Here is a 17,781-nt window from a genome sequence, read left to right on the forward strand (position 1 = left end):
CGTTGATTTACAGTTGAAGTTGAGTAGCAATGACAAAGTTCACTGAGGTTCGACGTACAATTAGGTATGATAAGCTTAGGCTAGTGATATCCTTCCGGTTTAGAAAAGTTAGTTTTTGCCTATGCTAACTGATGGTGTCATAATAATAGAGGCTATGTAATATGTATACAACATGTATAGTGTACACAGTCAGACTGAGTCAGTATCATGAATAGGCCTAGTATCCTGGAGTTTTTTGTCAGTCTCAAATGATTGTGAAGACGTTACTGACAAGGAGAAAAAAGAGATAGCCTAGCCAATAGTGTTAAGTTAGCGCATCAAGGAAAACTAAACTAAACACAAAAATAAATTTGTTAAAGGATGGATAATTCGTTGAAACTGGACATTTACCACCTGTACATTTTTGCTGATTAGGGATAGGTTAGGAGTCCGGGTAGGAAAGATGAGAGTGGTCATAGGCGCCGACTTTTATTTTTGCACGGGGTGGCGGATAGCACGATATGGCAACCTAAAAACTTTCAAACTGCATGTTTTTGTTTGATTTTTACTAAGCGTGTTTCGTAGATGGCAATTGTCTTTTCACACCTGATTTGTAGCTCGATAATTTACAAAGCAACTTTAAAACAAAGCACAGGAGGCATGTCGTGAATTTTATTGTTACGTTGCTGCTCTGACACTTAACATTTGGCAAAAGTATTTTTGAATACCACTATCCCTATGTTTTTTGATACCTTGTTTTTTGTTTTCCTTTCTTCCAGTTACCATACCCGGTTTCTGTCCAAACTTTTACAGAGTTCTGAATTAATGGAGTTAACGACGCCAACCACATTTATTTTGTTGTGCGAAATTGCCCGTTTGCAAATCGGACAGAATGCTCTATCTTTGCATCTATCGTATTCTAGCCACGGGAATTCGCTCTCCCACAATTTTTGATAGCTTCTCCCTTCAACAGCGATTATCGTGCTCGGTTCTTCCACCTCCCTGATCGTGCTAACGCCTTTTGGCAGTGGTACACTTTCGTTTCATTCAGGCGTTTGGTCACTTTCAGGCTGGCTGAATCCGGACTAGACGCAACAAAAAATGACTCAATGGAGGGCTGCAATTTTGAACGCTTTTTCGGTGGCATCTTTAAGCTGAATAAAACTGGAATGTCGGCGAAAAACTTTTACTGGACGACTTTTCGTAATTTTTTTTATGATGTAACAAGCAACTTTTATGTCAGACCAATAAATTCCCGCCTCACAGTTTGTCACACAATATTACTGCATGAAGTACTGTAGATAACAAAGTAGAAATTAAAGCATGAAGTAGATGACAGTACACTCCAATTGAAATCGGAAAATAATTCAAAGTGCAAAATCTTGAGTAATTGAAAAAGGTTGCTTTTATTATTGGGAATTGGCAGGGGGTGTAGCTTTCCTCGAATAGAATCATGTAAACGTGTAGATTTGCAGAACGTTAAAACTGCTACTTTACTAAGCGCACTTTTTAAATAAAACTCAAAAAGTTTCGAAAATTGCATTTTTTTTTAATGAAATTTGAAAATATATATTCATTTAGGCTTAGGGGGTGGAGCTATCAATCATCGAGATAATTTTATTTCCAAGTATTTTATAGCTGTCATAATTTATAGCGATATTACGAGCAGTTTAAAAATTTTCAAAAAAGATTTTTGAGGGAGGCAATGGAAAGATCGTATTTTATTGATTAATAAATCCCATTGTAAACCTAACAAATGTAACAATGACTTATGACAAATAACAAATAAAATGATCGCAACAACAAGGAAAAGTCACGTGTTGTGTAATCTTCACGTAGCTTACTTGATGTTACGCGAGTATCATGCTTGTGACAAAAACAATCATTTTCTTCGCAATACTGTATTGGTTCACCTCTTGCTTTACGTTGACTTGAAGCGAAAACCAATGATCAAAAAAAGATTTAAACGTCCGTTCAAATTACATGTATTTGCAGTAAGTAATGTAACCTAAACGAGGTGGCTGCCACCCCGCCACAGCGGTTACGGGGTGGCGTGGCCACCCCGTAACCCCGTAAGTCGGCGCCAGTGAGAGTGGTAATTGGTAAATGATGTCCAGGACTCCAGGTGGTAAATGTCCCAGAACCGACTACGGTAACTGACAAGCAGTTTTTTGGCTGGACAGTGAACAAAGGAAGTAAACCATGTTATTAGAAAATATGGGCTGCTTTTGTGCAGCCTACTGTTCTAATAAAACAATGTTGCTTCGACATACCGGTGCTACTGAATAAAATCGGGATTAAAATAGCTTTAACTGAGATTATAATAACTTTAAAGTTGAATTAGCACCTTTTTTTAACCTAAATAACGTCAAAAATAACCTCGCCTATGAAGGAAATTTTGAAAGATTTCCGACTGAGGAAAAAAGGATTTTTCAGGACAAAAAAGGAAATTGAAGAGGATTTAAAAATTGTCAGAAGTGGAAGCACTGCTCCAACCATAGATCAGATAAATGCTCCAACTCTCAGTGTTCTCAGTTTTAGGGAATTTGCTCTTAGATTGAGATTTTATTTAAGCCTACTTAGGGACAAAGTTAGAGAAATGAGCAATTTAGAAAACTAATTAGTTATCATATATATAGTGTAATTTGTGCTAAAGTCTGTTAAAATGCACTTTAATTTGTCCAGCTTTTTGAACTGATTCATCCACATCAATTTTTACCCAACAGGAGGCCTATGGACCTTATGCAGTGCACTTTGGACTATAGTAAAGTCACAGATAAGATTAGAAATAGAGCATTCCTAGTTGTCTTTAGCGAGTTTCATGTGTGATTAAGCATTGTATATTCAGTCGCCATGTCCGCTTAAAGCAGACTGCGCATCAACACCGGTCATATGCCGGGTCCACGTTTATTAGGCGCAGACAGTTAGGCGCTGGTCAAATAAGCGCACACACTGTGGCGTCTGGATATTTAGGTGCGGAGCACTGTAGCGCCCGTTCATTTAGGTGCTATTCCTAGTAAAGTCTGCAGATTGTATCAGCTCAGCTTTGGCAAAACCTAGTCAGGGTTTTAATGGAAAACTAAGTTACTCTTCACTCAAGCTTGGGTAATTCCATGTCAAATCATCCAGAAAATTTTGTAAAGTTTGCTTTGATCATTAATTTTCCTGATTTTTTGTAGTTTTGTAGAGATTTACACACTGATTCTAGAGATTTTTTTGTTTTTTAAATTGGACCACATTTGACGAAGTTATGAGCGTTTGAAACATGGTCTATTTTGTGATCGCTCAACCGTGCAATTTCATAAAATATTGCATAGTCAACTTTAAACCCTAGTATCTCAGGCTTGGTTTAACAAAAATCATTTATTTTTGGCAGTTTTATACTTTGACCTGTACTTGACAAGTTAGTATAGTCAAAAATATATTGAACAACATTAAATCACTTAACCGGAACAAAACATAATGAATGTCGTTGAAAATTACTGAAGCGGAACGGTATGTTTTTTGCTAATATCCCTGTGCTGCCAACTCCGATTTTGACAAATGAGGTGTCATATGAAAGATCTTGGTGAGAGGAATCTGAATCCAAAAGATCTTCTTGTTTATTAATGTTTATCTTACAATTATGCCACCTGGAAAAAATATACACTAAAAAGTAAAAATTGTACTAAAATTATCATTTTTACAATTAACATTGTATAAAAAACACAGTTAATATTATGATGTTACTATTAAATGTAGTAAAATGCAAATCTAAAGCTCAAGAGATTGGTTAGTAGTCTTAACCCTACTCCAGGTTTTATTGAACCCAACCAAAGGTGGGGGGAGGGATTTTTTACCCTCCCCTTAAGAAAAAGCTTAATACCTCGATTTCTACTTAACTTATGGTCATGAAACTTTGTAGAATATTCTCTAGGATATTGTTTCCTTGGAAGAAACTTATCTAGAACTTTATTTCAATACAATAAAGAACATAGGCTTATACAATAAAATATATATATACATGTTTTTTGTGCATTTTCAAGAGCAGGCTAGTGACTATTTTTGATGACGTCATTTGACCCCAAGTACAAAATTTAACCTCATTTGACCCCTAGTACAAGCAATTTTGTTCACAAAAAGTTTCCCAAGTAAAAGTTGGGAAGCTACATGGAGAGTCAGACAAAAATATGGACATAAAAGTGCCAAAAAATTGGTTTGTGTACTGGGGGGGGGAGGGGCGAAAAGCTTCCCTGCCTGGACTAGGGCTTAAATACTACAACTACTTCTTATGTTTTCCATTGATCTTTCACTTGCATGATACTGGCCACGTGATGTTGATAATATTGGTGCGTTAATTACATTCAAAATGTGAGCAAAGGGAACCCATGCTCTGTCAGCAGATTGAGGCCAGTGGAATGAGTGAGATGGGCCATTGGGGGCCATAAAATTAACAAATGCATCCTCCTGATTCTCGTCCATATCTTCAACCATTCCAATATACCATTTATCATCGTATGTTGCTGCATAGCCGAGTGGTGAGAGCCCTGGAACGGCAATCGAAAGGGCGTCGGTTCGACACCGCTCAAGAGCATGCGGCTGTGTCATTGGCAGGACACTTAAAGGCATGCCTGAAGGTGGACACGAAGATTGGCTTCCTTGCCTTCCCGTCTACTTAATCTAAATCTTCAACTACCGGGTGTAAGCCTGGATACGACAAAAAAAAATGTTTAGTCCAACAATTAAGGCATAGCTGTTGTCACTGCTTATTTGCTTCATTCCGATCTTGGAGTCTTCCATAGGATGGAAACAGTGAAATCCACGGGTACCTGTTATTGTGGTTGATTTTATGTACCTCTCTTCCATTTAATCACGTAAATTATTCATTTCTGTTTCATCTAAGTTCTTGAACAAGACTGAAGGTATCTTTTCATGACAATGTTTAAGCATATCATCGACATTTAATATTTGGTTTACATAAGGTCGTCTAATACTTTCTAATGCAGTTGATCTCTTAACAGATCTGCCAACCCCATCACATGGTGACTTGCCGTGACTGGTTGCGAAGAAAGACCATTTGGCATTAACATTGAAGTCTTTCTTGTGGCAGCACAAGTTATATAAACTCTTTCTGTTCTTATACTGGCCAGCGCAGCCATCCGAAAAGTATTCCACTTGTTTCAAATCTGGGACAAGCTCCTTCAAATAGTTGACAGTTTCCTTCTGAATTGCATATAAACCATTGTGACATCGTGAACAAGATCTTCGGATAAAAAACAAAGACTTTTATGGCATAGGGCACCATCAGAATTTTTATAATAGCACACAACAGGATGTACCGTGCAGCATGAATGCGTCCAATGGTAGCACTGTGCTTCATCTGAAAACTGTAATTTTCACTGAAGTCCATAAGAATAATTACAGTCCCAAGTGCCAGTTCCAGTTTCCGTTGTTTTAAATAACTTGATTGAGCATGTGCAATAAAGTGGTGTGACACAAGATCAGAAACTTTGTTTGTAAGCAACGAAATAAAAGACTGGACTGGGAGGCATTGTGTGATCATCATTGTACGATCAACAGATACCCACTGTTTAAATTCTATCTGTTCATTCAGGTCTTCAAACTTTTCTTGTAACATCTCGGCAATAGCATTAACACCTGGGCAAATTTTGCATTTATGTAGCATGCAGTCACGATTCTCGCTGCTGCATACAACCATTTCAATCAATTCACGATAATTTTCTCCAATCTGTGCAGCATGACACATTAGCTTTACATTTTGGTGGATAGTGCAAACGCAAACAGAATGAGTTTCTGAAGCTCCAGCACTGACACACCATTTAGGTCGCAGACTGCAAAATTTCAAAAAGCCAACTTTCATGTGTGGGTGATCTTCTTTGAAAGTTCTTTGAAACATGTATATATATATTTTATTGTATAAGCCTATGTTCTTTAGTGTATTGACATAAGGTTCTAGATAAGTTTCTTCCAAGGAAACAATATCCTAGAGAATATTCTACAAAGTTTCATGACCATAAGTTAAGTAGAAATCGAGATATTAAGCTTTTTCTTAAGGGGAGGGCAAAAAATCCCTCCCCCCACCTTTGGTTGGGTTCAATAAAACCTGGAGTAGGGTTAAGACTACTAACCAATTTCTTGAGCTTTAGATTTGCATTTTACTACATTTAATAGTAACATCATAATATTAACTGTGTTTTTTATACAATGTTAATTGTAAAAATGATAATTTTAGTACAATTTTTACTTTTTAGTGCATGTTTTTTCTAGGTGGCATAATTGTAAGATAAACATTAATAAACAAGAAGATCTTTTGGATTCAGATTCCTCTCACCAAGATCTTTCATATGACACCTCATTTGTCAAAATCGGAGTTGGCAGCACAGGGATATTAGCAAAAAACATACCGTTCCGCTTCAGTAATTTTCAACGACATTCATTATGTTTTGTTCCGGTTAAGTGATTTAATGTTGTTCAATATATTTTTGACTATACTAACTTGTCAAGTACAGGTCAAAGTATAAAACTGCCAAAAATAAATGATATTTGTTGAATCAAATCTGAGTTACAAAGGTTTAAAGTTAGTTGTGGAATATTTTTATGAAATTTCACGGTTGAGCAAACACCAAATTAGCCATAATTCAAACACCTATAACTTGGTTATATGTGGACCGATTTCAAAAAAATTTTTACCCTTGAAATCAGAGTGAAGATTTCTTTAAATACACAAAGTAGCAACTTATTTGGCGGCTATGCCAAACTGGCCTGGATGATTTGACATGGAATTACCCGCTTACCACCGGCTTGAATATAGGCTATGCAGTGCTCTTAAACCTTTTTGTCCGTGGTACACCTTTTTTCAATTTTTAATAACTTTGTATACCTCACAAATAGCGATGTTTAATTGTGCACAGAAAGCAAAAAAAAACTAATAATTAATTAATTGTTTGTTAAAGTGATTATAGTAGTCTTGAACTGGGCACAAGAAACTACGCATGCAAAAGTGCAAAAAACGTCAAAATTGAAGTTGATTTAATGGCTAGCTTGTTGTTGCATTGTTTCGGCAAGTTGGACATAACGTGGTGTTAGCTCTTTCTCTATTCCTCCCCGCAGAATCAATGTCAAATATCGAGTTTCGTTTGTTTGACTTGATCTCAGCAAGACTGGAAAATCCTTCTTCACACAAATAAGTGGTAGGCATCTGCACCAAGACATCAATGGCTTTTTGCGCGAGATTTTTGTATTCGGGAAATTCAAGAAGAGAAACCCAACATTCTGCTTCCAGACATTAGTCGTTATCTTCAGGAAAATACGTAGTCAAATTGTCGGCAAGTAATTTTAGGTGACCAACAATAAGGGCAGACAAGTTATCTTCAGTAAAAACGTCCTCAAACTCCTAGCTAGACTCTTTCATGTATTGACTTACCGGTAATACAGGAAAGTCATTGAAGTTCCTCGACAAAGCATTCTCTTTCCAGAGTGCAATTTTCATCTTCAGCGCATTGATCTTGCTAGTTGACCGAAATATATCACCCCCTCTTCCTTGAAGTCTGATGTTCACTTGGTACAAACAATTAAAAATCTAAGCCAAGTATGCCAATTTTGCAATCCAGAATATTTCACGAAACTTGGAAGCCCTTGGGTCTCCGTGTTCAGTGTAAAATGCCCCTAATTGTTCGCGAAGTTCAAACACACGAGAAAGAACTTTCCCTTGCGATAGCCAACGTACCTCTGTTGTGACTTCCACTATCACAGATCTAAGCTGTATGTATACCCTTCGTATACCCTTCTCCAGCTGTATACCCTAGTTTTGATCTGGTATACACTTGGGTATACACTATACAGTATACCCGGTTGAAGAGCACTGGGCTATGGTATGTTTTTTACTGATGTTTAGTCTAGTTATTATTCGACTTACATAACTAAAAGTGAACTCAGTCATGTTCGGAAACTTGAATAATTTATTGACAAAGCTTTCGCCAACGCAAACCTGGACTAACAACAAATAAATGCTGAATTTGCCCATTAAAAAAACAATATATTTTTCTGTTCAATATAAGATTTTGTGTGAAAAGCATTGCCGGTTTAAGCAGCTTCACTCACCAAAGCCATGACATATTTTTCTGTTCAATACAACATTTTGTCATTTTGTGTGAAAAGCATTGCTGGTTTAAGCAGCTTCACTCACCGAAGCCATGACATATTTTTCTGTTCAATACAACATTTTGTGTGAAAAGCATTGCCAGATTAAAAGCAGCTGCACTCACTGAAGCCATGACTAACAACAAATAAATGCACGCGCATTAACAAAACAACATATTTTTCTGTTCAATATAACAGTGTGTGAAACGCATTGCCCTACCTGCCAAACTTATACAATCTGCAGACTTTACTACGAATAGCACCTAAATGAACGGGCGCCACAGTGCTATGCACCTAAATATCCAGACCCCACAGTGTGCGCGCCTATTTGACCGGCGCCTATTTGACCGGCGCCTAACTGTCTGCGCCTAAAAGACTTGCTCCCCATATGCCTCCTTGAGTCACGATTTTGAACTGGCTTTCCCAGTGTCGCAAATTGAGCTTGGTCCATGCCTGGATGTTGTCATGCTATCTTCTTGGTGGTTTGTCTTGTTTTTTTTACCATTGATCTTACCTTCCAACCAGATTTTGCTGACTCAGAATTAAGCGTTTCTGATCTTTAAATTGATATTACAGTACTGCAATGCTATACCAAGCTTTTTTGCAGGCATAGGGAGTTTTGAGGCAATTTGGGAAATTTTAAACATAGACTTTAGGAAGTTTATATTTGTGAGAACACTGTTAAACTCTTCAGCTCAGATCCAGACTCCCATTTGAGTAATAAGTTATTGGTGTGGAGTTGGTAAATGCCTATTCAATAAGCTATTAAAAAAACTGGTAACTTCATTGTTAAGTTTGTCTCATAGCATTTAGAAAGATCACAGAGATATTATGAAAATTGCTGTATAGCAGACTGTTTTGTTTAAAACAGTTAGCGTCTGCCTGCAGTTAATAATGTCTGTATAAAAAGCTATTATTTTTCCAATGTTAAAGCAAGAAACAATGTGAATTCATGTTATTTTTACTAAAGATTAAGCTACTTGTCCTGATAACTTATTATTAACTTACAGTAGGCTACATAAGCCAGCTTGTATCCTTTGCAGATCCTTCTTTTACATCGTAGACCAACTCTGCACACTCTAGTTTTCTTCCAATTGCTAATTAAAACTTGATTAATATTTTAAATGAGTCTAGAGTAGATGGAGTGATTAATTCTCAGCTCAGTTTTTTTTTTCCTGATCATCATCATTATAGAGAAAAACAACACATGTAAAAAAGAGTAAAAGTGACAAAATGAGAATGTTTTAGCGTGTTTGAAATCAAAATAACATTATATACATAACTTTAAAATTTAGCACATTGCTGAAGTATTTACATCAAGAATAGTACCATTGTTGCTTGAAATGCTTTTTTATCACCTAAGTTTTTCATCTATTTGCTTGAGATATTGTGACAAGACATCGAAACATTAACAATAGCCTATTTTCTGATGTCGCTTTAAAGGGATGCAATTTAATTCGTACTCTGAACAATTCGTACCCTCATTTCGTACCCTGAAAAAATGGAGAAAAAAAAGCCAAAATAGCACACGGATCGGAGTTTCCGCTTAACCCTAACTTTAAAATTTTTGCGGAAACTCCAATTAGCAACTTCGGCTTTGTTGTGATCGGCGACTTCGGCTTTGTGCTATGTTTTTTCTTGATCTTTTCTGGGTACAATCTAGGTTGCACCCCTTTAAAGTACAGATCTCAGTTGGGATTTCAATAATTATATATATATTGCAACTTTTTTAACAATATTATAAATTATAGTTAGGATCTAACGAACAACAGTGTTTGAATATCTGCATATTTGTCCAGAACTGAAATATTGTAAGCAATCATGAAATCTGAAGATTTGTTGAATGATGTGCATACCAGCGTGGAGCAACCTACTATTCCTGGCATATTGATCAAGGGAAAGTATGCATATTATCATTATATGTGTGATGGCGTTAACGACAGAGGTTGGGGTTGTGGCTACAGAACACTACAAACTTTGTGTAGTTGGATATACTACAAAAATAAAGACAAGCTTGATGCTTGCAAATGTCCATCAGTGCCATCCATTTACAAAATTCAACAAGCATTGGTAGCCATGAAAGACAAACCCAAAAGTATTGTAAACTCTCATGAGTGGATTGGATCGTTTGAAGTTTGTTTATGCCTGGATTATTTTTATGATGTTCCTTGCAAAATTCATCATATTAGGCCTGAAGAGAACTTATTTAAAGGACTAAAAATTTTGTGGGAACACTTTGAAAAATATGGCAGCCCTGTCATGATGGGTGGGGACTGTGATGCAGCATCTAAGTGTCTGTTAGGGATATGTGGCGACAACAAAAATAATTGTCATATATTAGTCTTAGATCCTCATTGTTCTTTAGTTTCACCAAGTCAAACCAATCTAATTGATGAACAATGGATTTCTTGGAGAAATATAGATACACTTAATAGCTCATCTTTTTACAACTTATGCCTTCCTCAAACTAGCGTATCAAATGAATAACACAATGAGTGTAAATCAATAAAAATGTCTTGTTTTGTGACTAGTATATTAGTAATGTGTGAAATAAAACTGAAATTAGCTTGTATAATAATGATAAAAATGTTATAAAAATATAAAGTCTTATGAAATTATTGAATTTTTAAAAACGAATGATCATGTGTAGTAAAGCAAAATTGAGTTAAATCTTTTTACGTTTAATAAATATTTCAAAAAGTTTTGTCAAGTGCCCAACATACTTTTATCATCATTTTCAGCCTGTGAGAGCCCACTGCAGAAAGTAAGCCTTCCCCTTTTCATGCCAATTTACATGAGTATGTGTTAGTTGGTACCAATTGGTTGTATTGCATTGTTTGTCAATGTCATCCCTCCATCTCACTTTTGGTTTTCCTTTCTTTCTTTTGGGTTCTCGTGATGTCCATGTTGTTAATTTTTCAGTCTATTGTCCTGATATCTTGCTATATGACCTGCCAGGACCATTTTAGTTTCTTGATTGTGCTTAATATATCTCGTAATTTCGTTTGATTTCTGATCCATTCGGCAGTCTTTTCATCTCGCCATGTTAAACCCATCATGATTCGTTCATGTGCACTCTGCATAGTTCTTAGTTTAAGTGTTAATTTCTTTGTAAGGTGCCAAGTTTCTGCACCATATGTAGCGGTTGGAAGAATGCATTGATCGTAGACTTGTTTCTTGAGAGAAAGAGGCAGTTTGGACATCGAACTTGCTCTTCCGAAGGCAACATACTTTGGTTGTGGTTAAATCAAAACCTTTTAGCATGGTGCAATGTGTTAACGTGTTTTAAATTTTTTATCAAACGAGGTTATCTTTTGACATAGGTTATATTTATCAAATCACCATTTTTTGTTGATATATTAGTCCAAAGGTGGTTTTGTGCGAGCTAAATCTTATTCGATTTATACGTCTGCATAAATGCGGAGTTCACCAGCAAAAAAAATTATCTGCCAGATACTGTTTCAACCTTTGTTATGTATCACACTGTGCAATGCGCGTCCATTTGTATAACTGACAAGTTCAAGGAAAGATATTCTAGGAAAAGTTTTATGACGAACCTTTACTTCTGTGCTCACAAATTTGTTTCAACGATAGATCTTCAACAAGATCTTGTGACCTGTAGAAAAGTATGGTAAATGCTATCGTTTTCTTTTTTGTAGTAGGCTACATACCACCGTTTTCTGCCGCAACCGAAAGTTTTCCAACTGCCAAGTCCATATAAAAACAGTGTTTTAATGCCGCCGAGATTAACAGTGATATTCCCGCATGCTTAAGTGTTCTACATTTTTTCTAAACTTCTACTGAGTTTGGTTTTTGCTGTTTGTCGTTATAGTCGCCAGAAACGACAACAAACCAAACTGTTTTGTTTGCAAATTATTCCATCCGTTAGATGTCGCTGAATATACAGCTGTTTACTGACATGCGTTGCGGAAACAACGGCTCCGTTGGTATATAATGCTTTGAAGAAATTAACTTCCCTAGTGTATAGGCTACTACAATTGTTTCGTTGAATAAGCAAGGCTTTTTTAAACTTCGTATTTGCTCGAACTGAGCGCGGTAGAACCGCTCGCTGATCGTGACAATGGAAGGCTTCGATGTTCAGTTTCAGTTTGTTTTTATTTCTGACCATCACAACGAAAAATAATATACGCCAAACATAGCAGAGGTCTAGAATAAAAGGTAGAAGCGACATAACGCGGACGTTACAACGTGCATGATACCAAAGCAGGTCAATCAGATTAAAGTATGGCACGGTCGCAAAACCATATCAGAATTTTTAAAAATTTAGAAAAAAAGGCTAGTGAAGTTTAGATAACAAATTATATATATAAATAACGCCATTTCAGAACGCAATGCACAAAGCTTTGCAAGACAAACAAAAACGATGTTGTGAATATTATTAAAACAGCATGGAAATAGAAACAGTTTGTTCAAGGCCAGGGGCGCCGGAAGCACGGGGGGGGGCGGATGCCCCCCTGCTCTCAATTTTTCTTCAAATAGAGGGGCAATGGTGCCCTTTTAAGGTCATGTAAGCTACTGCACATTTTGCAATATAACAATTTCTGCTATTCGCTTTTAGGGAACGTTCAAATATTACGTAACGCCTTCGAGGGGAGGGGGGGTTTATGCAAAGCGTTACGTTAGCGTCACATCGGGGGGGAGGGGGTTCAAGCAAAACGTTACGTAACGCTTTCGAGTACGGAATGGTAGTTTTTTGTGCTGAATTCGTAGTGAAAAAGCGTTACATGGGGGAGGGGGGATTGAAAAAAGCGTTACGTTGGCGTTACATGGGGGAGGGGGGGGGTCAAAAATTCGAAAAAAAAAGCGTTACGTAATATTTGAACGTTCCCTTAGCCTAATTATAGCCTAATCTTTCATTTTTGCCTCAAAATAATATTTACCGCACAAAATTTTGCAACACAGAACAGGCCTTAAAACTCTTTTTTTTCGGCAGCCATCGTGGCTTACCGGGAGCTCCTTCTCGGCGGCCAAATCTGCGTGCTGGGAGGCCAAAATAAAAATAACGATAGCACAAGTAAATATAATTAAACTTGCAATAATGCTAAAATGATCACTTAGCGTTGTTGAAGTCTGGGCCTGGGCGACATCCTACAATAGAATCGCTGCACCACGCAATAACTGCTTTATCGGGATTGTAATCCAGTACTGCGGGACCATCTAACGCAGGGGTTCCCAACCTTTTCACGATCTCGTAGGCCTACCACTTGGACGCTCTGTAGCCTATAGGCTACTGCCAAGCGTACCACTTGTTGCAGAACAACTAGCCTAATTTGGTCGAATCATATTTTATTCAGAAGAATAATATTGGCGTACTAAAATAACACCAAAGCACCACAACTAAATTTAATGAAATTTTTATGTACTGTCCACCAATTGGTCGATTCGCGGTGTAAATTTTCTAACAGCGCATCGAAAGTCATTTCTGGGCGCACCTAGTCGGTTTCGACTTTTTGTTCGTCATGACCGAAAATTCCTGCTGGCATTCCCACGTGGAAGGGAAAATGAGTAGCGGTAGCTGTGGAACAGCATGGGAAGCTAGCGGTGAATATGAAGAAGCCATACTGAGCAAGACGTTTGTTGGAGAACATTCCTTCCCAGTAAACATTGATTGTTGGGGCAACATTGGCAAGAAGTTGGCCGCAACATTGGCAAGATGCAGACGCCAACATTGGCAAGATGTTTTATGCACCATTTGGATGCATCTGGCCAGCGTTGGCGTCTGCATCTTGCCACCGTTGGCTTCCGCATCTTGCCAACATTGGATTATGCATCTTGCCAACGCTGGCTTCTGCTTCTTGCCAACATTGGCTTCTGCATCTTGCCAACGGTGGCAAAATGTTTTATGCACCATTTGGATGCATCTTGCCAGCGCTGGCGTCTGCATCTTGCCAACGCTGGCTTCTGCATCTAGCCAACATTGGCTTCTGCATCTTACCAACGTTGGCAAAATGTTTTATGCACCATTTGGATGCATCTGGCCAGCGTTGGCGTATGCATCTTGCCACCGTTGGCTTCAGCATCTAGCCAACGACGACTTCTGCATCTAGCCAACGTTGGCTTCTGTATCTTGCCAACGTTGGCAAAATGTTTTATGCACCATTTTGCTTCATCTTGCCAACGTTGGCATCTGTATCTGGCCAACGTTGGCAAGATGGCTTGTGCACCATTTTGCTTCATCTGGCGCCTAAATTCTGGTTGACTTTTATGCACCATGATGCTGCTTCATCTGATCTATTGACTATTGTGATGCCCGCGCTTTGACCAAGGTTGGCCATGCGAAGCAAGCTGGTGCATAAAACATCTGAACAGCATTGGCATCTACATTTGCCAAACGTCTCTGTACTTAAACCTCGCTCATCACCAAAAGTTTATTGTTGAACCTAGCTAATCCTTGGGCGAAAGAACAGCAGCAACACGGATTTATAAGCAACACTTCTCCCTTTGTGACAAAGCAAAGTAACAGCCGAGCTTCGTATATTTTCACATTTATTAGAAACAAGCCACATCAAATCGTATTGATAGATGGAGATTCATTGCACATCAGCAGCTTTTTCTTGTGTATCTTTATCATTGTGAATTCCTGCGAATGAAACAAAAATATTTAATTCAAGAGGGCTGTTTGGCAACAGTGTAGGAATCATAGGCGTAGCCAGGGGGGCAAAAGGGGCCATGCCCCCCCAAATTTTCAAACTTTGGATTCCGAAGTTGAGCCCTTTGTTGAAAATGCAATAAAGTTTGTAGAAATTTATATCGTTTTCCAAGACATCTGGCTATTAACACCCCCAAGGACTTGTTTTACAGAAAGACAGAAAAACACAAGAAACAGAAATTACAGAAAGACACACAGAAAGACACCAATAAATTTTCCAAATCGTAAATCGCCTAAAATTTACGCGATTTACATTTCTTTGAACTAATTTGTGGAAGCAATTTCAGAATGGCTTACTCTGTTGGGCTTTTGTGTAGTTATTGAGTTTTTGTTTAGCTGTGTTTTTGGTGTTCTCTAATTTAGCCGCAGTTTTTGCCAGTTCGTGTGTAAGAACTATCTTTAATAAGTTAATAGCTGTTTATCTGCTAATAAATTTCATACAAATATTACCCTAAAAGTGTTTTCAGAAAGCGCTATAATCCATTATTTGAGTGTAATTTTTCAAAAATTTTTCGGGGGAGCATGCCCCCGGACCCCCTTAGAATACGCGTGCCTTCGGCACGCTCTAACCCCGCTACCAGTTTTATTGCTTCAACCCACCAGGATACGCCACTGCACATCAAGTGGCGATGGCTTTAAATCAAACACTTTGTTGTTCTCTTCAATTCATCAAATATTTGGCCCCCCCAAAACATTTTTCTGGCTACGCCACTGTGTAGGATTTTGATCAGTTGTCGTTCAGGATACTACGAAGTTAATTGACAATCTGCAATATCAATGTAATATCCCTCTCTCCAACGTGCATGACAAAAAACTTATCATTCGATTCTGCGCCACGCAGAGCAATAATCAAGTTCCAATACATTCTAATTGCGTGTACAGTAGTTATTCAACAACTAAAGCAACACATGCGCTGTTGTCTTTCAAACATATAACAAGCTCACCAAAAGTTAGTTTTTGCCGTTTTCAGCCACCTTGCCTGTCCTTCCAATTTCGAAATCACTCTGAAACTCTTCATCAATTTGCTGCACGGCAGCAGCTTTGTCGTGCGCCATCACCATGTCTAATCATGAAAGTAAAAAAAGAAGTGTTAAATCAGTATATAAATGCCGACATAGCCTACTAACCACCATGTTCGTTGTTCACATCAATGCGAATACACCACTAAAACATTTTCATACATTACTCAATACTCTTCACAATTACATCATACATTAATCAAAAGAGCAAAATGGCATAGTTATGACATAATCATTTAGTCGTAGTAAAAACATTTATCCGTACTCACCAAGAACAATCTTTTTCAGATTCTTTTTTAAACACTCAAACGAGTGCTTAGACTTTACGACGTTTTTTTTTCCTTTCTTTTTTCTCGACATGCTTTGAACTGTGTTGTGTTCGATAATAATAGTTGGTAATAAGTCCACTGATACAATCGCTTGCATTTTTGCCAACAGCTTGACTTAAATTTGCTATCTGCAAAATGTAAATCGAATGTAATGACAGGGGTTTCATCCATCATATTAAAAAGCTTCAGCACTTGTTACAGACATTTTCGACTGTTACAAATGACAGCCAACGTTTAAAGTTTATTTCGGGATTCCAGTCGTCTGTTTTGTTGCGTATGTAGGTTGCAGTGTAGGCTACTGTAGGCTATGTTGTCGAAATGGGCGCAAAATAAAACATGTTATTATTATTATTATTATTCAGTTGACGGCAATGAAAGCTACATTTGCAAATACTCTACAACCATCACAGACCTATCCACACGACATAAAAATACAAACACATTCAAGCAGTCAGGCAAACACTGCCGGAGTAGCAAAATCAAAGATTGAGCAGAACCCTACACATGTTGTGGGACATCACAAGCTCTGCTACTTTGCTGATATCTTCTTAGCACTCATCTAGAAGCACTGGCACTAAATTTGTCACGAGAATATTTCATATGAAAGTTTTCCATTGGTCATTGAGTTTTATAACTTTCTCTAAATTGAGTTTTATAACTTTCTTTAAATTGTGTAAACGTAGCCTAGTGACAAAAACGACTTTACACAATTATTTCAGGTTCAATAAATAAAAGACATTCACTTACCAGGTTTTCATAAACATTGTCGTAAGTCATTCCTATAGTTTCATTTTGATCATTTCTAAAACTTCTTTCGGCCGTAAATAGGCCTATCTCAATTGAATTCGATTTTTTATATTTTCGATGCAAGAAGCGAAAATTCCTCTTAGCGCTGTTCACATAAGCATTGTGCTTTCGGCTCTCCACGTAATTGTGTATTGAGCACAACCGCCATGATTGAACAGTCGAAGTGAATCGAGTGACGTCATAATCCCTTTAGCAAAGGATTACGTCATGGCCTTTGTCTTCCTTCATAAAAAAACCAAGTTCTTCTGCTAAATTGCATCTCCTCACGTTGATATAACGCATCGCCGCATTCTAAAGCTTTGTTGCTTCTTTTACTTCAACGCGTCATATTGCCCAGTCAAAGTTTAAGTAGTGACGTCATAATGGAGTTTTCACAACAATTATTGTGCCTGCAGTATTGTTCTATGCACCGCGAGAGGAGAAAAAACGATTCGCCGCATCGTTGAAAGTAAAAGTAGCGATCGTTTTGTGAAATCTCGCTTCAAGAAATTGAGGAGAGATTTCGACGCAACATGACTGCTCCTGAAGCTGGCCTATTGTGCAAGCTTTGCTACATTTAAAGTAAAGACGCCCCTTTGTTGGCGACACGAGAATCTCACCCACGTGGTCAAAATCAGACAGTGAGCGAGACTGCTCTCAGAACAAAATCAACAAGTGATACTGCATCAATCGATTTTTTTTACATTGATTCAGCGTCTGCAGACAGGTCAGCAGCGCGGCGGCAGTGCAGCCGCAACTCAATGATTACATGATCACCACAATCATGCTGCTGTGTCGAGCGCTACTAAACATCAACAAGTGAATTCGATTAAGCTTACAAGTTGTTTTAAATTTTCTT

General features: G+C 37.8%; 1 protein-coding gene and 1 long non-coding RNA gene across 2 annotated transcripts; one reads left to right on the forward strand and one right to left on the reverse strand.

Moving 5' to 3' along the window:
• The first annotated feature begins 9,939 nt into the window (after window positions 1-9,939).
• On the forward strand, window positions 9,940-12,261 carry LOC145787935 (ufm1-specific protease 1-like). The gene has a single exon (XM_082599773.1). The coding sequence runs from the start codon at window positions 9,940-9,942 to the stop codon at window positions 10,603-10,605; it is 666 nt and encodes a 221-aa protein (XP_082455899.1). The 3' UTR covers window positions 10,606-12,261.
• A 2,341-nt stretch (window positions 12,262-14,602) lies between these two features.
• LOC145787991 (uncharacterized) lies at window positions 14,603-16,109 on the reverse strand. The gene is made up of 3 exons (XR_014291465.1): window positions 16,077-16,109; window positions 15,733-15,851; window positions 14,603-14,719 (listed from the first exon to the last, which is right to left on the reverse strand). It is a non-coding gene; the product is annotated as an uncharacterized LOC145787991 (long non-coding RNA).
• Between the last annotated feature and the right edge of the window lie 1,672 nt (window positions 16,110-17,781).

This window comes from Aplidium turbinatum, chromosome 18 (genome assembly GCF_918807975.1).
Source record: "Aplidium turbinatum chromosome 18, kaAplTurb1.1, whole genome shotgun sequence".
In the NCBI taxonomy this organism is placed as follows: domain Eukaryota; kingdom Metazoa; phylum Chordata; class Ascidiacea; order Aplousobranchia; family Polyclinidae; genus Aplidium; species Aplidium turbinatum.